The following is a 24,764-nucleotide window of genomic DNA, read 5'->3' as shown; positions in this document are numbered from 1 at the left end:
CAAGCCCTCCCGCGGAGGAGCCGCGCCCCCGGCCCCGCCGGTCCCGCCGCGATGCTGTTCCACAGTCTGTCGGGCCCCGAGGTGCACGGGGTCATCGACGAGATGGACCGCAGGGCCAAGAGCGAGGCTCCCGCCATCAGCTCCGCCATCGACCGCGGCGACACGGAGACGGTAGGCGCACAGCTGCGGGGTCGGGGCCAAAAGCTGGGACGGGACCGGCTCGGTCTGCTCCTCTGCTCTCCTAAGTTTGGGGGCAATTTGGGGAGCGTCCTTCGTGCCGCACGGGACTGGACGCTGGGGCTCCGCGGACAGGATGCAAGGCCCGTAGCTCCCGGCTCAGGGGAAACCCGGCTGCTGGCGGAGGAGGGAAACAAGGTTGAAATCGAAATTTCAGACGCTGAGGGTGGAAGAGAGCATTTCTCCCGAAGTGGGAGCGAAGTCCTACCCGCGGCCCGATGGCTCTTTTCTCACTTCAACGGGCTCTTTGGTCGCCAGCCCTGCGCTCTCCTCCAGCACTCGGCTCTGGCTGCTGGCGGCGCCGCCTGCGGCGCGGGGAAGGCGAACAAATCGGCAGCACTGGGGCTCCAGCCGACTTGGGCCTCTCCCCGCCTCCTGGCAATCGGGGTTCCCGTCCCAGCGCAATTTCAGGGGTCGAAGTCTTCTAGACTAGCGCTTTTCGTTGCTCGCATCTTGGGCCTCCTGGCTGGCCCGACTTGGCTCGGTTAGGGCCGGGAGTTCAGGCTCTGGCCTGGTTCTTGTGGAAGGAGAGTCCATTCGGATCTCCATACCTGGCGCCACCAGCCCAGCCCCAAATAGCCAGTGCCTTGCCTCAGACCTCCCTGGGGGCCTGATGAGCAGACGCTGCCCAAGCCGGGCCCAGAAGTGACCTTTAGAGGCCAACGAGGTGGGGAGCATGAGCGAAGCTTCTCTGCTTGGAAAGCAAGAGCAGCAGCCCCAGTGCCTCTGCTTCTGAGCTCTTCTTCCCCAGTTAAACCCTCTCAGCCTGTCAGTTTGGTTAGGAGAGGATTTGGATTGGGCCTATCCTGCACTCAGAGACTTTGAGGGTGCCCATGCACCCCACTCACCATCTCCCAGGACCCAAGAGGGCCCCAGACAATGTGGCAGAGGTGGTGGAGGGGCAGAGGTTGCCCCGCGATTTGCCCTGGCCTGAACCTTCGGCTTAAGGATCCAGAGATCATTGGGATTAGGGGCCAGGAACTCCACCGAGTCTCTGGAGAGGAGTCTGTGTGGAGGGTGACTTTTAATGGTCATCTTACCCCTTTTCCTGGGACCCAGCAGAGTGGCTCCTTTAAGAAACAGTTTGGGGGAAGCTTTTGGAGGGCTTGGCTGAAGTAGCCACTGCTGCCCCCAGTCCCCAAACACAGCATGAGCCTTTCTGGGAAAAGAGCAGAGGGGACAGGAAGGGGGAGAAGCAAGGAGGAAGATCTGTCCAGGCCGGCAGCCGGTCCTGGGCCTGTGGCCGGCTTGGGCTGCATGGGCGGGCCTGGGTCCTGAGCCCCCTGGATGTGGGTCTTTTGGGGTGCAGGAAGAGCACCGCACACCCTGGCAGGCACCCCCCACCCCCCACCCCCATGTTTAGGGCTAGCTGGAGCCTCGGAGGGAGCTGCGGGTGCCCGGTTCCCCATGGCGTGGCGGCGGGGTCGCAGGCTGACGCAGGCGCTGCGGACTCGCGCCTCCCTCCCTCCGCAGACCATGCCGTCCATCAGCAGTGACCGCGCTGCGCTCTGCGCCGGCTGCGGGGGCAAGATCTCCGACCGCTACTACCTGCTGGCGGTGGACAAACAGTGGCACATGCGCTGCCTCAAGTGCTGCGAGTGCAAGCTCAACCTGGAGTCGGAGCTCACGTGTTTCAGCAAAGATGGAAGCATCTACTGCAAGGAAGACTACTACAGGTAGCCCCCACCTTGGGACCCACTGCCCTGGGCACCCAGGACCCCTCATCTCAGATGCAATCTTCTCCGGTTGCCTTCCCTCCAGTCCCAAGGGAGGGTTCCCTACCTAGGTCCTCCCTTCTCCAAGCCAGTACAAATTGGATGACATCCTTTTTAAACAGCAATTTGAGGGAAATCTTGGAAAGATCTGCGAAGCGTAGGGACCCAGAGAAAAGCAGAAAGTGTCCTCTTCTTAGCTTAGACCAAAAATAAGCTCGGGTTGGGGGTCCTTGCACCCTCTCCCTTTGAAGTTTCTTGGGTCAACTAGAGGGAACAGAAACAGGCACCCCCCACCCAAACCCAGGCAGTCTAGGCTGGTGTGGAACAAAGTTGGAGGGAGAGCTGGGGGATTGGATTGGGTGCATTTCCGGGTCTTTCCTGGAGATGGGAGTGAAAGCTGGCCAGGACTGAAGAACGGGAATCACTAACAGACTCCAGGTTCCTTGGTTCTCCTCTCTGGGTTTAGGGTTAGGTCTGCTTATTCTCTCTCCCTCTTTCTTTCTTTCTTCCTTTCCCTTTCTCTCTGTCTGTCTCTCTCTCTCTCCCCATCTCTGTTTCTTACAAATTACAAACGTCTGTAGGATGCCCAGGCACTGCTGTGGAGGGCAGGATTAGAGGTTGAGGAAGGGGTAACTGGGAAGTTCCCCTTACTCCCGAGCAAAGGCTTTCCTAGGGCTTGCTCAGACTCTGGGTAAAGTCTTTGTAGGCGTGAAAATGGTTAAGGGAAACTATATTTCAGGGTAGGACCAGACCTGGGCCAAAATCTAGTTCCATCTTCCCCCCATCCTCCAAGTTAAGACCTGGTTGCCAGTCTTGAAGAGTGGAGTTCCGCCAGTGGCAGCAGTGGCACTTGGAGGAGGGATATGGGGGGGGTACCCAACCGTGTGTCCCCACAGTCCCTCCCTCGATGGTCCCTACAGGCGGTTCTCTGTGCAGCGCTGCGCCCGCTGCCACCTAGGCATCTCGGCCTCGGAGATGGTGATGCGAGCTCGGGACTTGGTTTATCACCTCAACTGCTTCACGTGCACTACGTGTAACAAGATGCTGACCACGGGAGACCACTTCGGCATGAAGGACAGCCTGGTCTACTGCCGCTTGCACTTCGAGGCGCTGCTGCAGGGCGAGTACACCGCGCACTTCAACCACGCGGATGTGGCAGCCGCAGCGGCGGCAGCTGCCGCGGCCAAGAGCGCGGGGTTGGGTGCAGCCGGGGCCAACCCTCTGGGTCTTCCCTACTACAATGGCGTGGGCACGGTGCAGAAGGGAAGGCCAAGGAAGCGCAAGAGCCCCGGGCCCGGGGCGGACCTGGCAGCCTACAACGCTGGTGAGTGCGAGGCGCCCCGAGCGCCCCAACTGGTTGAGGGAAAGTGCACTGCGTCAGTGGCCAAGAGCCGAGTGAATTTCAGTGTCTTATACATGTGTACTTATAGCACTCTGGGTACTCCAGCCTTTAGCTTCCCCAGGCCCACCGGACGACCTGGCAGAAGGGACATTAGCTGCCTGGGCACGAGCCCTTGCGCCCTCGGCTGGAGCGGGAGGAGAGGGTGTATTAATGGTCTTGATGCTCTGGGTGCAGGACCACGTCGCTGAGAAATTTTTTAGAAGCAGCTTTTTGGTTTGGGCCTTTTACCCACTTTGCTGTGCAGAAAGTGCAAGGATAGAGAAAACAAGGCAGAGCCGACACCAAACAGGCTCTAGGTTGGCGTGGCTGAGGGAGAGGATCTGGGGCGATGGATGAGCGAAGCAGAGCGGCGGGGGTCCCAAGAGAAAGGACTGGCTGTGGCCTCGGGCACCGAGCTTGGCCTGGCCTGGCCTGCGGCCGGGGTCATGCGAAGTGTCCTGAGTGCGGCAGGCTCGGGAAACTTGGGCCCAGAAGCCTTTGAGAAAAAGCGGGTCGTAGTGTCCCACCCGATCCTCCTGCTCCGCCAGGTCTTGGTTTCCCCCCGGGGTTCTTCCTCCGAGTTCCGGGTGACAGCGGGGCGCTGGGATGAGAGCCGCGACCCCCTAAAGCCGGCGCCCCGGCTTGGGACCCATTAGGCCTGGCCTTGCGCCGGGGTAGGGTGGAGGGCTTGTTTCGCATTTCCGGCATCTTTGAACCCCGGGTTGTTCCGGGAGAGGCTCTGCCCCCTCCCGCGTCCCTCCGCGCTCAGGACAGCTGCGGGGGTTCTGAGGCCCGGCAAATTGAACCATTAACATCTGCCCGAAGTCTGCACGGCCGGGAAAGGTTTATGACTCCCTGGGCTTCTGAACTTGATAGAGTTTATTTGCAATTACTTTCTTTATTTCGTCTGCGACAGAATTGGATTTGGAGACTTTGTTTTCTTCCTCCTTTTCCCCTTAGTCTAATGCACAAGTGGAAACAAAACAAAACAAAAACCCTGAACTGTGCGGAGAGGGCTGTGGTGGGGAAGAAGTCAGGATTATTTCGATCTTTAAAATCTGAGCTGGCTCGGGGCAGGGGGCGGGGGGTGGGATGGGAGGCGGGTGGGGATCCCCTGTTCGCTCCAACGAAGTTGCTTGTTGGGTGATCGTGGGGCATGTGTGTCTTGGTGTGCGGAGCTGGGAGGAAAATACAGCCCCCAGTCTGGTAGATGGTGAGGGGGCTGCGGCCAGGTCTGCGAGGCGGATTTAATATTTGTTGAAGGCTCTACCAGAGATGCGGCTCTCCAAAACTTCCATCCCTCGTCACCCACCACCCTGAATAGACCACACTGAGTCCCGATCAGGTCCCCCCAAACAAAGCCGGGCTGTTTATCAAGTGGGGTCGGCCTCCAGTAGGAAGCAGCAGGCAGGCTGGGCCACAGGGCGCGTGGTGGTTGGGAGCGGGTCCCGGGCAGACAGGTTCGCAACCGGGTTTGCAACTGAAAGGTAGGAGGTACCGAGGTGTATCTGTGCTTTTTGCTGCTCCGCCGCCTTCCCTGGCGAGGCCGCGCCGCACCGAGCAAGATGTGGCTGGAGGCTGAGTTTCAGAGGAGCTGGCACCTCTACGAGACTTCCCCACGCATGCCATCTCGTCATCTTCTCTTTGGTCCTTCTTCCTTTTTTTTCCTTTCGGCTCTCTAGGCGCCACTTTCTCTCTCTGCGTGCGTCTCCCGTTTCTCTGTTCCTGTCTCTTTCTCTCCCGACGCTCACGTCTCTGGCCTTGGCCCGGGCTTAGCCGCGCACTGCGTGCCGCCGGTGGCTTTGCGGCTCGCTTACTCGGGGCTCCCGGGACTAGGTTGGGAAAAGGGGGAGCCTTCCTGGCCGCTCCCGCCCGGCCAGGCCTCCCCCGGTCTGGCTGCTGGCCCCCGCCCTCCCCTCCCGGCGCTGGCAGGAGAGAAATGGCCGCAGTGTGGGCCGCGGGGCCGCTGGGACTGGAAAGAGGGCCCCGTGGAGGGTGAGATTTCGGAGGTGTGTCCGGGCAAGTGCGTGTGTGCGTGATTCTGACTCTGAGGACTCGAGCTTGTTTGTGTGAGTGTCCCGCACCCAGGGGCCCAGCCACACGGACCCCCTGCAAAGCCCATCGCTGTGGGGAACAGTCCGGTGGAGGAGCGGCGGCACCTCACTACAGCGCGGTGAGCTCGGGCAGAGTGGCGAGGGGGCGCCGTCGGTGCGCCCGGCCCTTCGCTTAGGGAAGGGCAGTCAGAGCGGCGGGGCCGCAGGGTCGGAAAGTCCTTCCGGGGCGATGGCCGCGGCGGTCCTCCTCTGGCTGCCCCTCTGGTCCGAGAGCGTAGCCCAGGTCCCAGAGGCGGAACTGAAACCTACCCCACCCCAGAGCGTGGCTGCTCGCCGGCCGGGGTCGCGGACAAGGCTGCCGGAGCCCGTGAGGGGCCCGGGCCGCACGCTTTGCGTCCGGGTTTGCGCGCCGCGGCCACGGGAGTCCCGCGCGGACCGGCCGGATGCCCGGGCCTCCCCCAGCCCCAGCTTTCTGTGTGTGTGTGTGCCTGGCGGCGTAATTACTGATTTGATTCCAATCCATTATTTAGACAATTGAACCTACAATCTAGTCTTTAGTAAAATGAGGCGAAGTCGGATTTGATTACAGGTTCAGTCCCAGCGACAAGAGCTCGAAACCCGATGGGTTAATAACAGATCACGAGTAAATTATTCATGATTTTACGAGCTCTTTAGCTCCATTGAATCGGCCTAATTGAGAGGAAAAAAAAAAAAAAGGAGAGAGAAAGCTTGGTCCTCCCCCTCCCCTCATCCCCTTACTCCTCCCCGGACCCGATCCTGGGGAACTGCGATCCGTCTGGGGAGCTGGGGGCAAGAGTGCAGGGCCTGGGGCACCGACCAAATCTGGGCTCAACAGCCTCTTTGCCCCCAGCGCAGCCCCCTCCCCCAGCCACTGGCCGGCCTCGGCCTCCCTGCCTTGGGCCGACTCCTTTTCTGCCCTCCTCTCCTTTTCCCCCTTTCCCCTTTTCACCACTCCCCAGCCTGTAACAGCTTCGAAAAAGCCACCCCGCAGAGACCCAGTCTCCCTGAGACCTGAGATTCAGTTCCTTGGCCTGGACCCTCCACCACACAACATCCCTACTCTTTCCGGGCCTTGCTGTTCCCTCAGGCTCTCTCTGTGTCTCTCCTGGTTTCTTTCTGTCTTTGTAGCTGTCTCTCTCTGGTTCTCTCCGTATCCACTGCTTTCCTTTCCTCTGCCTCTTTTCTTTTTTTTCCTGGCTCTGTCCATTTTCCCTCCCTACCATCTCTCCTTTTCTCTCTATTCTCTCTGTCTTTCTACATCTGTCCCTTTCTTTCCTTTCTCTGCCCTTTCTTTCTCCCTCCCCCAACCACCTCCCCCCATCTAGGCCTCACTCAGGGCACGTCCCTTGGGTTCGTGGGGCGCCAGGGTCCCCATGGAGCTCATTAACAGCAGCAAGGCCCAGGCAGGGGCTGGGCGGAGGAATGGGCCCAGAGATCCCCTATGGGGAGGCCTGCCCCCGCCTCCTGTGGAGCTGGGGACTAGGGGCAAGAAGAGGGTTGCTCCCCACAGCGGGGGCAGGGCAGTTTCCATGGATCCCATTTGGAGTCATTCTGTGATCCCCTTTAAATTGCTGGATCCCCGTTCTTCACTCTGAGCACTCTCAGTGGGAGTAGCCCAGCTGGAGGACTTGGGTGCCTGGGTGCCTATGGGAGGAACCCTTCGGAGGTGTAGCCACTTGCTGACAACTCCTAGGTTAGGGACAAGACCAGCATCTTGTGAATTTTTTCTGCAAGGGACCACGCCTCACTTGGACAGGGGAGGAGTAGGTCACCGGGAGAGCAGGAGTACTTCTGAGGTAGTATTGCCAGATAAAATGCAGGACTCCCAGTTAAATTTGAATTTTGGGCAAACGACAAGTGAATTTTTTTAGTGTAAGTGTATCCCATACAACATTCGAATTTTAAATAAACAATGAATAATTTTTTAGTATGAGTGTATACCATGCAATATTTGAATTTTAGGCAAACAACAACTCAGTTTTCAGTATAGGTATGTCCCATGCAATATTTGAGACATCATACTAAAAAATATTTTATTGTTTATCTGAAATTCAAATTTAACTGGACAATCTGTATTTTTATTTGCTAAATCTGCAGCTCTATTATGGGCATGTGATGAGACAGGAGATATATTCCCAGTTGCCCACTTTAGGAGGAATGAATTAATCTCCTATGAGGCATTCCCCAAAGTAAGACCTTATGTGTGAGGATGTATTGAGAGGATCTTGGAGAGGGGTCCTGCGTGTCCCCATCAGCCACCAGGTTGCTAAGCAACTTTCTGAGGCCCAAGTTTTCCATCCCTGTCCCCCACCCCAGTACCTTCCAGGCATTGGCAGGCCCAGCTGGGCCCCTTCTGGATGGGGACGGGCTCCCCAAAGAGTCATGCTTCATCTTTGCCTGCCTTTGTGGTGTAGGGGAAAGAAACAACAAGGAGGCAAGCACTGCAGTGTTGAATCTAGGTTCAGCCATAACCAATGGTGTGGCTTTATTTCCCTTAGCATTAGTTTCCTCATCTCTAAAATGGGGTGAATAGCAGTAGCCACCTCTTGGAGCAGTAGTGAAGCCCCCCTCCCCCCATGTATGTAGAGCCAAAGGCATGCCCAGGGTGTGGCATACATGTTAATTTCTTCCTCCAGCTTCCTTCCCTTTTGGTTAGAACTCTGCCACTCCATGAGATTTCCAAAGATCGCTTAACCTCCCTGCCTCATTCACCTCATTTGTCAAACTGGGAAACAACTGCCTCATAGGGCAGTGGTGAGGATTAAGCTACAAAATACAGTTTCCAACCTTCGACCCAGTGCCTGCGGCCCGGGGCTAAGGGATCGTGCAGTACCTTTGGTTGCAGGAACTGATGAGGGAGAAATGAAAGTGAGTGGAGAGTATGGAAAGTGAGTTGAAGTCTGTGACTTGCAGGTGCCTGCCCCAGACACTGTGTCGGGGGAAGGGGCAGGGGAGACTGGAGACTGCATTCCTCCTTAGGGAGTGCAGGGAGAAACGGGAAGATCATGGGCCTTCGTCTGCAGTCAAGTGACTTCCCTTTCGGAGCCTCAGTTTCAATATCTGTAAAAAGGGGGAAATAATGCTTGGCTCAAAGGGTTGTTTTGAGGATGAAAATGTTCATGTAAAGCCCTTTAGCACATCTTGTGGAGGTGAATGTCATTGACAAGTTGTAGCTGTTGTTGTTATTATTACTATTATTATTGTAACATGATGGCTCAGAATAGTTTTTGGATTCTCCTAGAGCTGGGTTTGAATCCAGCATTTCCTAGCTGAGTGACCCTGGGCAGATGGCTCTCTCAACCTCAAACTCCCCTATAAATCTATAAAATGGGATAATATCTCCATCTCAGCGGGGTGCGGCACCCGCCGTGTGGTCCTGAGGCTAGAAACATTTGGCGAAGCGTGGGGTGGGTGTGGACTTGGCAGTGTTGTGGGGGTCCGGGCCAGGAGGTTCACCTGCTGCCTCTGCGTTCCCTCCCCAGCCCTGAGCTGCAACGAGAACGATGCGGAGCACCTGGACCGTGACCAGCCGTACCCGAGCAGCCAGAAGACGAAGCGCATGCGCACCTCCTTCAAGCACCACCAGCTTCGGACCATGAAGTCTTACTTTGCCATTAACCACAACCCCGACGCCAAGGACTTGAAGCAGCTCGCGCAAAAGACGGGCCTCACCAAGCGGGTCCTCCAGGTCAGCCGGGCCGGGGCTAGGGGTGGGGGCATCTGTGGCGTCAGGACCTGGGGTGGAATCCCACAATGGCCGTGGGCCTTGGAAGGACCTTCCGCTCTACGTCCGCCTATCTCTTTATCTTTCTCTGTTCTCTTTCTCCATCTCTTCAGTCTATCTCTAGCTGTATTTCAATCTTTTTTTTTTCCATTCTAACTTTGTCTTCTCTCCTTCAAGTTTTGTCCCTCAGGGTTTCTGTTTTGTGTCTGTGTGTCCCTCTGTCCTCTTTGTCTACACACTCAGTCTCTTTTCTTTCTTGTAAGCAATTCTTAGTTGCTATTTATTACCCAAGTGACACTCAAATATGTTCATGTTGTAAAAGGTTCAAGCATTTCAGTTAGACCAGAGCTTCCCCTCACCCCCCACTGGCAACCTTGGCCCCTTAAACTGGGATGCCCATCCAAGGCCCCTGCTGTTAGCCGTTTGCTCCTTCTGCTTCTTGCTCCTCACTTGCTCTCTCTAGTTTCTCTCTCTCTCTCTCTCTCTCTCTCACTCTTTTTTCCTGTCTCTCTCTAGATTTACCTTCTGTTTCTTTGTTGCTTCTCAGACTCTCCCAGAAGCAAGGTTTGTAAGGGAGAGGGATTACGGCAGATCCCCTGGGTGGAAGTAGATGGGTGCCTCTGAAAACGAGCAGCATTGCACTTGTATGTGAGGGTGCTTTCTTGATAGAGAGGATCCAGAGCTTTCACCAGATCCCCTAAGGGTCTGTCCACCACCCCCAAAATGTTAAGAACCCCATTTGGGGATACAGGCATCGCAGCTGCCTGTATGACCCAAACTTGTGGCAGAGCCTTGGGTCACCACTTTTTAAATCTTCAGCTCCTCCTCTTACTCGTTTCATGGTCCTGGGCAAGTCACCTAACTCTTCTGAGCCTCAGTTTCCTTATATGTGAAATGGGCACAAGAAATTACACTGAAGGCTTATTGGAGGAGCAATTGAGATAATGTAAGTGCCCATCACAGTAGCTGACAACCGCTCAGTGGATGGTAGCTAGCATAACATTAACTAGATTAATCAGTTAACTGATATTAACTAGTATAAACAATTATTCTGGTGGCTGGACTTCAGATTCCCCATCTGTACAATGATAAGGTGGGAGAATATCTCCCTTTATAGCTAGTTTAACCGATTTATTCCTCAGAACGTGTGACTGTAGGGATAACAATGCACATTTTTGGGTAAGAAAATCGAGAGATGAAGTGAGTTGACTATGGTCCCACAGCAGGAGGAGTGGTGCTGGGATTTGAGTGAAGGCCAGTCCGACCGACCCCCTAGCCCCAAGTCTTTGAGGACTGAGGGCCCGGGGGTGGGTGGCGACACCGAGTGGGTGAGGGTGATGGTGACGACACCGAAGGCTGTGAAGCCACCCTAAGTTTTCTTGCGAGTCTGTTAGAACTTTTAAGAAAGCATTTTGGAGGTGACAGCGGTGGCGGGATGGGACTGTGATGCGGGCGAGGGTCCGCAGATCTCCGGGAAGCCTGGAGTCCGGGCCCCCAGGCCGGCTGGGCCAGGCTGCCAGGCAGGTGCACCGCGACGGGGCTGGCGCAGCTTGGTCTGGCGCAGCTTGGTCTGGCGCGGGTTCAGTGACGTAGCGGAGGGAGCTGAGGGCCCGCCAATGAGACACCGATGCGCCTTTCTGGGCCCGCCCCCCGTCCTGGAGCTCCGCGCGGGCCCCGCCCCTCCTTTTGGGATCCGTTTTGCCCAAGGTCCCTCTGACCAGGGCTCGAAAAGAGGCAGCCCGTTGGGGTCTCAGATCCTGCTGGTCCGTTTTCCTCCGACTTTTCTTTTTGGGGATTAGGTCGGGCGACTCTCCTTGGCGCCCCCTCTGTTCCTCAGCCCTGGGCGAATTTGGACGGAGGATCTGTGGTTGCCGCCTTTTCTCTGGTTACTAGTCCTTCCTCTCTCTAGATGCCCTTATGGTGAGTTGGTGGGGGGAGAGGGATCCGTGAAAAAAGCCCTAAGAGCAGGCAGGGGCAGGAACAGGGGCTTGAAGTCAGGCAGAGCTGGGTTCCGTTCTGCCCGTCTACTCACCGGCAGTGAGTCTTGCACAAATTAATTACCCTCTCTGAGCCATAGCTTTCTCATCTGTAAAATGGGCACCATTAGGGCACATACCTCGTCAATTATCCAGATTAAGTGAAATAAAGAGTAAATGTCCATGGTTGGGTCTGAATCTGGAGTGGGGAGCCGATCTCTGCTGGCCTTGGTAAGGCCGGAAGCTTGATTTAGGAACACATTGGATTTCCAGCATAGTTATCTCTCATTCTTTCATCTGACCAAATAGCTATTGGCACCAGGCCCTGGGGACACAGAGGTGAATGAACCACAGTCCTGGCCCTGAAGAAATTCGCCTGTTAGGTGTCGAGACAGACCCACAATCAGTTTCCCCATAGTGTGATCAGTCGGGAGGGAGTTTCTATGGGAGACCCGGTGAGAGACCAACTACCTACCCTGTGTGTGAGGAAGGGTTCATCTGTGTGACCTGGGTCTAGACTTGCCCTTCCTCCCCTAGAATCCTGAGCCAGGGCTGTTCACACCTGCATGCCCTCTCCACCATGGGGACTCAGAAAAGGCAGGGCATGGGACTAGTTGAGAGAGAGAATCACTGATAGAAGCACTAATCAATAAATGTTTGAGTGCTCCACTATGTGTCTACTATGTGTTGAAAGACTCATGAAGTACATTTGCTCATTGAGTCCTCAACTATCAGGCATCATGATCCCTTCTCCTCCACTGTACAGATGAGAACATTGAGGCCCAAATGATTTCCGCTTGCCCCAAGTCACACTTTGCTGGTAAGTAGCAGAACTGGATCCAAATCCAGGCATGTCTGATCAGTGGGCATTGCTCTTGCTCCTCTAAGCCAACCCAGCAGTGACAGCCTCTGAGTGTGAGTATCATTTATGGCCTGTACGTTGTTGGGGTGAGGGCAGTCATACCCACAGGACACATCAGACCCCTGTTCTCCCTCCTCCCAGACCTCCCAATCTCCTGCACAAATGCTTAGTATTCCCTAACAGCACAGCAGCTCATGATTATGCAGCAGTTTGCAAAGCATTGTCCTTCCAGCCACTCATCCTCCTTACCTTAATATTTTCCTGCCCATTTTACAGATGAGAAGCTTAACAACTAGTGAGATGAAGTGATTTACTTGAGGACACAGGAGCCAGGCATTGGCAGGGTGGGGCTCTCTCCCAGGTGTTCTGACTACTTATGGGCCAGCTGGGGGAGATGGGATGGGGGCAGTTTGGGGCGAGGCAGCTGGTGGTGTGGCTTTGGAAGCTAACATATAGATTAAAGTCCTTTCTGACATAACAACAATGTGATTTGGGCACTTTAACTTCTCCTCTCAGAGCCCAATTACTTGTCTTTGAAGTGGAGATAATAATAGTTTGTACCTTGAGGATTCCTGAGGATTGAGACAATGAATGGGAAGGCTCCAGCGTGGTGCCTGCTGGTACAAAGTAGACAAAGTAGGTGACCATGAAATGGCTTCTCATCACTGGCTACATAAACTTAATTGTGCTAGGCCTTGGGTGCCCCCTGCAGGTTGTGGTCCACCTTGACCCTGCGGAGAGAGTCTGCAGGGCGGGGCAGGTTGAGGTTGAGGCTGTGTTCCCAGAAGTGGATGATGTAGGGTGTGTGTGTGTGTGTCTGTGTGTGTATGTGTCTGTGTGTGTGTGTGTGTCTGTGTCTGTGTGTGTGTGTGTGTCTAGGGATTCTAGGCTGTTACTGAATCTGTAATGCATAAGCATCAACATGGCAGGCCCAGGATGCAGTATCCCTGCTGGAATTTGGAGCTGATACGAGGTCCAGACTCAGCCCTCCCACTTACTCTCTGAATGGTCATGAGCAAGTGACTTAACCTCTCTGAGCTTCAGCTCTAAACCACTAGGTGGTTGCAAGGAGTAAATAAGATGACATAAAGTGTAATTTATAAAGTATATATGAGGGACTCAATACATATTAATTTCATACACATTTACCTAGTAAGGTTCAGTCTACCATCCCCTTTTTCACACATTTAAAAATTTTAATTATCTTCATTTTGCAGATGAGGAAACTGAGGTTCAGAGAGGCTAAAACCCTTGCACTGAGTCTCACAGCTAATAAGTGATGGGAGGGGTCAAGCCCAGATTGGTCTGATGCCACAGCTCTTTCCAACATGGCACAGCGTAGGGATTATGATTCTCAGCACCCCCTCCCCTTGGATGTAGCTGCCGAACGCAGCAGGACAGATGGGGGACAGGGGGCGGAGTGAGTCATAGATGCCGTGTCTTGGTAGGAAAGCAGGAATTCTGTTGTAAAGCCCTAGGGGCGTAAAAAGTGCTCAAAATTGTCACCACCAGCAGCAGCATGACAATCACAGTACTCACTTGTCACCAGTGGGCAAGGTGACCGGGAGACAGAATGGCCCCTTGGACCAAAGTCCATTAAGACATTAAGCTTTACCAGTTCTTGGAGAGCATTGTTCAGCACATCCATGCGCCTCTGCATTGCCTCTCTTGCTTCCTGGGGAAGGATTAGGAAGGCAGAATATTAAGGTGCCCTAGGCTGGGGAAGGGGCTGGTAAGCTGATGGATTTGGATGGGTGAACGTCTCCTTAGGGGTTCCCAGTGTGACTTTGAAGGAAAATACATTTTAACAACCAGCAGTTTAAAAGCATTCTTCAGATGACCAATTAGTCATCATTAACCTATGTGAGAACTCAAGAACTGAGGACACTAGCTTTCCTCCGTTCACTCACTTCAACAAATACACTGACCTGCCATGTTCTGGGCGGGGCATGAGGTACTGAGGATTCAGTGGTGACCCTGGCAGTGAACAGGCCTGGCTGGAATGTACAGTCCACAGGGGAGACAATGTCCAGCAAGGTATTGTATAAATAATTAAAATGGTGATAAGATTGACCTCTATATTTTTCTGTATATTTGAAATATCTCATAGTAAAAATACCTTTAAATGATTCCAGGGCCAAATAAGTTTGGGAAATGCCAAAGATTGACTGCATCCTTCTCTTAGAGATCAGAGCACACTGGCATTAATACAGGCATTGAGAAATCTTGAAGAGATTCAACTTTGTTTAGTCCAACATTTCCCAAGTGTATTTGGCCACAGAACCCTTATTTAACTCTTGACAAAAATAAAATAGAAGAAGTGCTAGGATAGAAAAATATAGGGGTGCAACGAGAGCATAAACACGGGGACCTGACCTGGGGAGGGAGGTGGTCAGGAGTGGCTTCCCTGAGGAGGTGAGGTTTAAACTAGGACTTCAGTTCATTGAGCCTCAGCTTCCCCACCTGTAAAATGGGGAGAGTGAGCATTGTTCTGCATGTCATTTGCACAGGGCTGTACAGAGTGTTTGATCTAGTCACGGATGGTTGAAGTTGGATGGAATTTCATAGGTGATTTGGCCCAAATCTCTCCATTTAGAAGAGAGGAAACTGAAGCCCAGAGAGGTGGAGTGACTTGTTCAAGGCCCCAGAGCAAAGTAGCTGTAGCCCTGGAACTGGAACTAAGGGGTCCTGATATCCAGTCCACTGCTCATTATTTTTTATTCTTTAAAGAAAACTTTCTTTAAAGTTTATAAAATAATAGAACCACCATACAGGCAGGTTAGAAAAACTAGGGGGGAAAGTTACCCATATGAAGACACAGGAAACCTGTAATCCAGGTGTGCAGTTTGGAAGTTAAGTAGTGGGTAGGGGCGTGGGCCCAGCTTGCTGGGATGCACATCTCATCTCTGCATCTTTGGCTGGGCTCTGGGCCTCAGTCTCCTCACCTGATGATAATATCAGTGCTGACCTTGTAAGACACTAACAGGAGTTCATATGTGTAAAATCCTTAGAACTTTGCTTAGACGGTGCCTTCTGAGTGAATAATATCCGTCGTTATTATTTTCTTTATGAAGTTGCAATACCAGAGGATGTCATTTTGTTATTCTTTTTTTTCCTCACATAACATTTGTCACAAGACATTTCCTCTGCGACTGCGTGGAGTGGCTGTGTCGTGACTTCCACTTGTCCCATCTGGTCGGATGCTTTGGATGCAGCCATTGGTTTTGATGTCATAAAAAGAAACTGCCAGTGGACATTTTTGGTCTTGAAGCATTTGTATTTTGGCTGGTTTCCTTAGTGGCCCTGGAGGGGATCTGTGGGGCAGAGTGGGTTTCCCACTGGCCCTCCTGGTCTCCTTGATGAAAGAATCCTGGGAAGGGGATTTGCGAGGCAAAGCTCAGCCTTCAGGGCCAGGGGGTGTCTGAGGAGGAGCCATGTAACCATGTGGGCTTCCTCCTCCACCCAGGACCTACTGGGGATCCCCTGGGCACCTAACTGAGGCACTCCCTGGAGACGAAGAGAGAGGGCTGTCAGTTTAAGAAGATGGGTGGGTAGAGCAGGTCATCTTCCTCATTGCAGCTGCCAGAGAATCGCAGCCTGTCAGCACCCCAAGAGGCCATAGAGATCATATGGTGTGGTCCAACTCCCTTGTTGTACAGGTAGGGAAACTGAGGCAGACCCAGAGGTAAGGGACTAGCAGAGGTCACTTGATTGGTCAGTGGCAGAACCAGAGCTGGAAGCTACAGCCTGTGCTCTTTCCACTACATCGTAGTTGCTTCTGTGTTTATTCACTCATTCATTCATTCATTCACTGACTCACTCTGAATCATGTGGTAGGGAAAGCATGGACTTTTTATGGCAGATAAACCTGGATCCTAATCTCAGTTTGGCCTCTGTGTGACCTTGGGCAAGTGACTTTGCCTCTCCAAGCCTCTCTGGTTTTAAATCTATAAAGTGGGGATAATGATAGTACCTCCCTACTTGGCCTATCATGGAGATAACCTGTGACCGTACATGTTAGAGGGTGCCCGGCATGAAGAGGTCTGTAAATGTTATCTGTTAGTATTACTATTAACTTAGTGCATGTGACTGATACTTAATCTTTGCCAGTCCCTCTGCCGTATCCCCAGGGATATAAAGATGACTTAGACAAGCCAAGGTCCTTGTCCCAACAGCCTCTTGGGAGGGGATTTTTTTTGAAATACCCAGGAGAATTCTGGTGATGACTGGCTTAAGGTGAGAAACAAACTCCACACAAACCCCCGCAGCAGCTGGCTTTTAGTTGAGTTGTTGACTTTCATCCACCAGATTCCCAGCGCCTCAGATTCGGTAAGGCAGAGAAGGCAGTTGTGGAAGATGGTGTCATTGTTTACAAACCTCTGTTAGGGGCAACGCCAGAGAAATAGCAAACAGCCAGCAACTAACTGTTCCAGCCCTTCCCAAGGGCTTGGAGCCCCCGGCCGATGGGCGATGCACTGCCCCCGGGGCTTCCCGCTCCTGTTACCACTTGGAGAGTCAGGCCCACAGGACGCTCACAGGGCCACACATGCTCAGGACAGGACGGTGGCAAAAGCGTCACAGCTCCAGGCTTCCTCATCCCCAATCTGCAGTGTTACTTTGGGGAAGTCGCCTCTTCTCTCTGAGGGTCTCTGGGGGCTTTCTCCATCATTTTCTCCATCGGTCATTCTCTGGGCCAGACGGACACAGAGTCCCACCTCTGTAGATTTCTGCAGGCCGGGCAGGAAAGGAGCCCCCATCACAAGAAGTGCCTATCGAGGCTGGTCTTAGAAGCACTGTACTTATTTGCAAGCCCCCAGAAGAGGTGATGGGCTTGCTTTGGGCAAAGGCCAGGGAAAATGTGCTTTCTTCCTGGAAAGATCCAGCGGGAGAGAGCTTTGTTTCCCGACTTCACAGGGTCTGCATCTCCCTCCTTACTCCAGGATTCTAAAGGCTGTGCTTTTTAATTGAGCCCAAGTTGTATCAGGCCACCAAAAAGAGGGTTTGAGGCCACAGGCCCCTGTAGCTGGGGTGGTCCCCAGGGGAGGGTGGGGCCAAGGGCTGGCCCTTCCGATCCCTGTCTGAGACACTGGGAAGACAGGAGATGCAGGCGCACCTGGAAAGATGCAGCTAGACACCCTAGAATCTGTTCAGTTCCCCAAGGCCCTCTGTTTAACCGGGAGGCTTCCGGCGAGTGTTTTCTTCACGCAAAGGGAAGGGAAGGGGCCCTGCCCTTTGGGCTCTTTTCTCTGGGCGATACAACCTCCCGCCCCAGCCCCCAACCCTCCTCCCCCCAGATTTTCTTGGCTTCTCCCAAAGTACTTTGAGGACCTCGGGGTACAGCGGGATCTCTCTGTGCAGTTCGATGGGTGGGCATACTGGCTGGGGGGTGCTGTGTAGATAAGTATCGATGCTTCGTGTATACAGGCTTGTGTGCAGTGGTGTGGGTGCGGATGTGTGCGTGTGTCAATGCTCAAGGGAAATGAAAGCAAACCCTTATTCTCTCTCTTGGGCATTCTTTTCACACCGAGCTCAGTAACTGGGCCCCCACCCCGCCTCCCTCGTAAAGGATACTGGGACATGGCAGGTCGAGAGAGGGAATCTTTCATGGGGCAGCTCTTCCCATTCCGTCCACTCTGCCCTGAGACCTGAAACCCAGTGGTCCAGGATGCTGGCGGCTTCTCCAGCAGACAGCGGTGGGGATTAGGAGCTGCGTCTTTTTCTTCCTCTTAGTAACTCTTTATTGACTGATGCCTGTGTGTTCTTTACATCGTTCTGGTATTTCCCAGACTTGCCATGAAAAACTTGAAAAATGGGACCCGCAAGAATTTGTGGGATCTCTTGCCCACTTAAAGGCGACTGCCAAAAAAACGAACCTCTCACCCATGGTGAAAAATGATCGAGATTTGGTTTGTGTGAATCTCCCAGAACAGAATAGAAATGCTATGTGAGCCACATATGTAATTTTACATTGAAAACTTTCCAGTAGCCACATTAAAAAAGCAAAAAGAAACCTGTAAAATTAATTTTAAGGACATATCCTGTTTGGCTCAATATGTCCAATATATTGTCATTTCAACATGTAATCAAAATAAAAATTACCATCGAGATATTCTACTTCCTTCAAATCTGATGTGGTTCTCACCTATAGACCAGCCGTCTTGGGGCTAGCCACATTTCAAGTGCTGGGTGGCCACGTGTGGCTAGTGGCTACAATATTTGAGAACCTTCTAACAGAAGGGGAAACCCAGTAACAGGCAATTTGAGGAAAGGACATTTTTACTGTATTAACAATAAAAATACAAAACAAAATATTGCCAGCCCAACTTTTTAATACACGCCCCTCTGCCCTTCTTCTCCTCATCCTGCCCGCCTTCCTCTGACCCGCCCTTCCCTCTCCCCCACGTAGGTCTGGTTTCAGAACGCCCGGGCCAAGTTCAGGCGCAACCTTTTACGGCAGGAAAACACTGGCGTGGACAAATCGACGGAGGCGGCGCTGCAGACGGGGACGCCGTCAGGACCGGCCTCGGAGCTGTCCAATGCCTCGCTCAGCCCCTCCAGCACGCCCACCACCCTCACAGACTTGACTAGCCCCACCCTGCCGACTGTGACGTCCGTCTTAACTTCTGTGCCTGGCAACCTGGAGGGCCACGAGCCTCACAGCCCCTCGCAAACGACTCTTACCAACCTTTTCTAATGATTCTCGGCCCCCCGCCCCCGCCCCACAATTTCTTTAAAAAAGAAATTATCTTTAGTTGAATTCCAAGTGTATTTTAAAATAGAGGCTTTGAGCAACTAACTAACCACATTTTAGGATCTCGCCTGGAAAATGAGGAAGAAAATAACTACGCCCCTTGCTGACACAGCGGTGTGGACTGGAATTACTTGGAAGATCTATCTGCAACACAACATTTGTGTCACTGTACAGTTTTGTGGACTGAGCGAGGAAAAACAACAAATAATTTAAGTTGGCTAGAGCTTCTGTATTTTCAAAGACTGCCACGTGCCTTAGGAATACTGTTTTATCTCCATACTTTGGATGACTTGTTCATTTTTCTCTCCCTCTTTTTCTCTCTGTATATTTATGACCAGAGCAAAAATGTAAAAAAAAAAAAAAAAAAAAAAAAAAAAAAAGTTTGTTACTTTGAATAGTCCTAAAAAAGAAAAAAAAAAAGGAAAAAAATCAAACCCCCTCCAACAGTCGCTTTGTTGTTTTAGAATTTTAAGGTGGAAGTCTGTTCAAATATCAGAATTTGTAAAATCTAACCAGTAATAAAACCACTTACTGAAACTAGCTGGTGCCACTGCTGTTTAGGGGCGTGCCAAATTCACAGGACTTAAGAGTCTTACTGAAGCCCAGAGATCAATTCCAAGGTCTTCCCCTATTTATAATTTTTATTTATAATAATTTATAAATATTTATAATATTTGCGGGGACCCTCTTTTGTGCCAGACTTTGGGCTGCTTGTTGGGATCCAGAGATGAAGTAGACACAGTCCCTGCCCTTAAGGAATTTAGAGTGGAGGCAGAGACAGACAAGAGATCATCTTAGCACATGTGCTATGTGCTAAGTGGGGAGCATGTAAGCAAAATACCATTCATTCATGCATGTGTTCTTTCAAATATTAAATAAGCACGCCCTGCTGGATCCTTTGACAAAGCTCAAAGGTCATTACACCTGCCTCTTCTGCTCTTCTCTGGGCTGGAAGGGTATGTCAGGCAATGAGGGAGGCCTTTCCCCATGAGGAGTGAACGCTGTCACCAAAGGGCAGTGTAAGCTTGAGTTTTCCTAATATAAGACACAAAATTTCAAAATCTTCCAAGAGGGCAAAACCAAATGAATTTTGTCCCTTTACTAAAGCTTCAGGTAACCTCAGAAACCCAGAGAAAAGATGCATCCAGGGAGGGTGGAGGATGAGAGCCAGGCAGAATGAGGTTGGAATCTCTACTGTTGAGCAGTGTGAGCTGAAGGAAGTCATTTCACCTCTCCAGGCCCCAGTTTCCTCAGCTGGAAGGTGACAGTCGTGACCTTTATATGACAGTTGTAGTGAGAGTGAAGTGAGGTATGTTGAAGGGCCCAGCGGAGGGCCTGGCATGTAGGAGCTCAATACATTTTATGGAATGACAAGGGACACGTCAGGACCTTGCAGGTGGAGAGCAGGAATGTGTGTATCCAGGCACTGCCTGTCATTGCTGGATGCATCAAGCATGTGTGACGTCTGTCTACTGAGCATCTTACACCCCTCGTTTCTTGCCCTGAGGCCTACTAGAGGGTGCTCTGTTACCAGCTTGATCAAATGCCAGCCGTCGTCTAGCAAAATGCCCCACAGTGGCCCACCAATTTGAAAACCCAGAGGGAAGATCATAGCTGCTTTGAGGAGAAAACAGCCAGGCAAGATTGGGCAGGACAGCAATCCAGCCCAGGCCTGCGGTCCCTCTCCCTTCCTCCTCCTGCCATCATGATTGCGACCATGTGGGGAAAGGGAGTAGGGCAGGAATGGGTTGAAAGTATGTAAAGTCTGAAGCGACTCACTTTCTGAAATGTTAAACACACACACAAAAAACACTATTGTTTCTATTGCTATTTAATGCCTGGCAAATAGTAGATGCTCAATAAATTTTTTGTAAACTTTTATATTGATGTATAATGTGCATAAAGGGCACATTTCTGAAATGAACAGCTTGATTGCTGTTTTCCAAATGAACACACCCATGTAACCACCACCCAGATCAAGATACAGGACATTTACAGCACCCCGAAGTCTCCCTTGGGCCCCCTCCCTGTCAACCCCTCCCAAGGTAGCTCCTATTCTGACTTGTAGCACCATGGATTAGTTTTATCTGGTTTTGATTGATACATTTTTGCTGAATGAATTCAGGATTGCCCAAGATTAACCACCTTGCCTGGGGTCAGGCAGCTAGTGGTGGAGGAGCCAGGGTTTGAACCAGGTCTGTCTCCAGATGCCAAGCTCTCAACCTCAAGCAGAGACATTCGTAGTCACACATCCAAGCATGTGGGTTAAGAGCCTCAACTTTTTTATCTGTCAAATAGGGTAATAGAATCTACACCTCCTTGATGACTAGGTAAGAGAATGCAAGCAGAGGGCCTGGCCTGTGGACAGCCGCACAGATACAGCCCAACTCCAGGTACTCCCAGGGACCCACAGACACAGGTGCACTCTTGAGGCTCTGATGGATGGATAGACCCACAGGCTAATGTGCTCACACCCAGACAGCCCCACACAAAGACGCACGTGCACAAATCTAGCAGACAGACATAAACAGGCCCAGACGCTCACAGATAAATCCAGACAGACACCCAGAGCACCCCACACAGGGAGGCCCGCATACAAACCCAGATGTGCACACGTGCAAACATTTGCAGGCACCCAGACGCCCCTGGACAGACCTGAGTCCGATCCCTATCTTGTCTGTCAGCACTGTCACCCAGAGGGAGCAGGCCCTGGAATGATGCCCAGGGGTCCCCTGCCCTCTACATGGGACCAACTTTGGAAGCAGGGCCTGCTGTTGGGCCAGGGATGGGGGGTTGCTGTGGAGAAGGCACTGCTCTCCCCTGAGTCCAGACTGAGAGTACCACACACACAGTGAGACACTCAGAGAGAGTGACGGAGGCAGGGAGGTGGGGAGAGAGGGCAAGAGCGAGACACAGAGGCAGAAAGGGACAGTGACAAAGATATGCACAGACGCAGAAACAGAGAGAGATGACGATGGGGACAAAGATACAGGGCAGAGAGGCGGAGAGGCAGATCCGCAGGAGACTGGGAAAGAGAGATGGAAAGAGAGAGAACAGCCACAGAGCAGTGAAAAGGCAGCGAGACGAGACAGGGATCCAGGTTAAGAGACAGAGTCAAAGTCACAGGTGGAGAGATGACAAGATGGAGAGAAAAGCAGATGGAGATTGAGAAGACTCAGAGATAAAGGGAGATCCTGGGACAGACTGAGAGGCTGAGAGAGACCTTGACAGAGAGACAGAGCAAGAGGAATAGAGATGGTCGTTGTGAACTGGTGAAGAGTGACACTCAGAGAGGGAGAAGGTGGCACCAAAAGGACAGCAGAAATAAACAGAGACTCAAGACTGGAAAGCAGGCGCTCGGTGGGGCAGGGGCTGAGGCTGGGCTTAGGCTGCCAGCCCAGCTCTGTCCCCTGGTGATGGGAGGGAGGGAGAAGATGCTGTCGTCACTACCTGAGACTCTGGGGCAGTGTTGCCACCTCCCTGCATGCTGGCTCCAGAGGGGACCAAGGGGCCATCACCAAAACCTTTTGGTCTCCAACCTGCTGTGAACATGGAGAACCTCCTGGTTCTGGGGACCTATACCCAGGCCTGGCACTAGGCAGTTTGCAGGGGCTGAGGTTTGGACAGTGACTGTCCCCTGCCCTGTCTCATCCTATGAAGTCTCCTTTTCCCTAGAGAGGGGAGGCCTGGGGCAGATGGAGAAGACCTTCCACAGTCTTCCCTGCCTTGCAAGAATTTTGGCAAGGTACTTAGCCACTCTGAACCTCAGTATCTTAATCTGTAAAATGGGGCCAACGCTATCTGCCTTGTAGGAGGATTGCATGTTTGACTAAATCTGAGGGGAGCTACAGGGGAGGGGTGAGGAATTGTCTCAAGAGGTTGGGAGAGACTCCAAGGAGATGTTATGTGAGTTGGGATCTTGGATGAACCAAAGGTGACTGTGTGGAGGAGGGGAGCAGGATGAGAATTCCCGGCAAGGACACAGCCTGGGCACAGGCAAGAGGATGCAGAGAACAGTGGGGAGTGGAGAGTAATTTAATGGCTGGGGGTGCTCCTGTGGAGGTGGGTCAGGTTCAGCTCATGGACAGCCATGAATACCAGCTGGAGCTTGGTCCTGGGGGCCTTGGGGAGATGCCTCTGACTCCCCTGTTCTTTCCTGGGCTGCAGGCCCAGGATACAACCAAGCAGGCCCCCTTCCCACCCCTGTACTCAGGTCGGAGTCCCACATGGCAGAACCAGCTTCCTGGAGAGGAAGTGTTGGCCGCTATGGCTTGTGTGTTCTGCTGGCAAGAGTGAACACCTCCAGGCTTCATCCGCCAGCTGAGGGCCCAGGGAGGGGTCGCCCTGGCCCCTGGGGACTCTAGGAGGGCCAGTGGGCCCTTCATACCTTCCTTTCCATCTTCCCCCTCCTCTCCTCCTCCCTTTCTCCATGGCCCAGTGCTGGGCATCGAGGTCTGGGGACGTGGAGATAATTTGGCCAACAGCCCCTCCCTCTGGCTCCCAGGCTTTCTGGGAGACAGACACATCAACAGCCAGACACTGTCAGCATGAGGGAAGCCCGGGGGCTTACAGGAGCCCCAAGGAAGGAGAGTCTGGCTCTGCATGGGACGGAAGTCCTACGCAACTTGCCATGCCTTTATGCTCATTATCTCACTGAGTCCTTCCCACAGCATCATGAGGCAGGGAGTGTCATTCCATTTCACAGAGAAGGAAGCCAAGGAGGGGTCATTTGCCCAGGATCACACAGCTTGGGGGCCACAGAGAGATTTTCATTGCAGTTCTAGAAATTCAGCTAGCACCTATCAATCCATCCACCATGCCAGGCACTGTGGCTGGGGGCACTTAGACCATTGTGGCCCACCCTGGGGTCTTGTGCGGCTGGACTGGAGGTTCGAGAGGCAGAGGGAGATCAGAAGAGGGTCCTAACAGGGGTGGATGTTTTGGGAAACTTTTAGAGTTGGAAGATCAGGCGACTGACCTGGAAGTGTTTGAGGCCACAGCGGGATCCAGGAAGAGGGCAGAAGGGTGCTCAGGGTGTAGGATTTTTCCACCAGTGAGCAGCCCTCACGTGGGCAGGAGAGAATCACCGAAAATTCTTTGGCGATGGAAGCTGCCTTGGAGAGCCTCTAGCCAGACCTGTGCTTCAGAACTATCTTCCTCAGAACCAGCAGCTTTTCTAAAATACCCACACTGCAGGGGAGCCCAGGTTGGTGTATCTTACACAAAGCTTTTTATTATGGAAAATTTCAAACATCGATGAAGTAAACAGAAAAGTATAATGAACCCCTATGTACACATTGCCCAGCTTCTATAGGTATCAGTGTTCACTCATTCTTGTAATATCCATACCTCCACCCACTCTCCACTCCCAATTCGATGATGATAACGATGATGACCTGTGCATCTTTTAAAAATCAAGGATTCTGATAGGCAGCCTGAGTTGGGGACTACCCACCTGGCCCCTTCATTTTAGGGATGAGCAGTGTAAGCTCAGAGAGGGGAAGGGACTAACCTAAGGGTACACAGCCAGTAAGCAGCAGAAGTTCATCTTGCTAAAGGACATTTATTGAGAGCCATGTCCTGTGCTGGTCACCGGGGATACCAGTGAATAAGAGGGTACCTGCCCTTATAGAACTCGGAGTCTTGTGGGGGATACAAATGTCAAATAGCCTCAAAAGTAACTAATGGGGGCTTCCCTGGTGGCGCACTGGTTGAGAGTCCGCCTGCCGATGCAGGGGACACGGGTTCGTGCCCCGGTCCGGGAAGATCCCACATGCCGCGGAGTGGCTGGGCCCGTGAGCCATGGCCGCTGAGTCTGTGTGTCTGGAGCCTGTGCTCTGCAGCGGGAGAGGCCACAACAGTGAGAGGCCTGCGTACCACACACACACACACAAAAAGTAACTAATGATGTATGTGATAAGGTGTATGTGAGACCATACACACAGGTGAAGGAAAGGACAACTTCCTGGAGGAAGGTGTCACTGAGAGATCAGATAAGTGAGTGGGAATTAACTCAGCAAGTGGGAAGGGGAGGGGGAGAAGA

General features: G+C 52.6%; 1 protein-coding gene across 2 annotated transcripts; it reads left to right on the top strand.

Annotated features, from left to right (window-relative positions):
- LHX2 (LIM homeobox 2) lies at positions 1–19,269 on the top strand. 2 transcript variants are annotated; one of them, XM_081238364.1, is made up of 5 exons: positions 1–171; positions 1,711–1,913; positions 2,873–3,276; positions 8,891–9,096; positions 18,377–19,269. In XM_081238364.1, the coding sequence occupies exons 1-5, from the start codon at positions 52–54 to the stop codon at positions 18,662–18,664; spliced, it is 1,221 nt and encodes a 406-aa protein (XP_081094490.1). In that variant the 5' UTR covers positions 1–51; the 3' UTR covers positions 18,665–19,269. The 2 variants fall into 2 exon arrangements, with proteins under 2 accessions (XP_081094490.1, XP_081094491.1); XM_081238365.1 differs by lacking the exon at positions 18,377–19,269 and adding an exon at positions 11,875–11,929.
- The last annotated feature ends 5,495 nt before the right edge of the window (positions 19,270–24,764 follow it).

The sequence above is a fragment of the Mesoplodon bidens genome (genome assembly GCF_964165515.1).
Source record: "Mesoplodon bidens genome assembly, chromosome: 6".
Taxonomy (NCBI): Eukaryota; Metazoa; Chordata; class Mammalia; order Artiodactyla; family Ziphiidae; genus Mesoplodon; species Mesoplodon bidens.
Note: the sequence above shows the minus strand (reverse complement) of the source record. Positions and strands in the feature narration are given on the sequence as shown.

Bases quoted from the DNA above. Each gene is read 5' to 3' on its own strand.
- LHX2 (XM_081238364.1), top strand. From the start codon at position 52: ATGCTGTTCCACAGTCTGTCGGGCCCCGAGGTGCACGGGGTCATCGAC. The intron at 1,914-2,872 runs GTAGCCCCCACC...TGGTCCCTACAG, and splicing joins TGCAAGGAAGACTACTACAG to GCGGTTCTCTGTGCAGCGCT. The intron at 3,277-8,890 runs GTGAGTGCGAGG...TTCCCTCCCCAG, and splicing joins CCTGGCAGCCTACAACGCTG to CCCTGAGCTGCAACGAGAAC.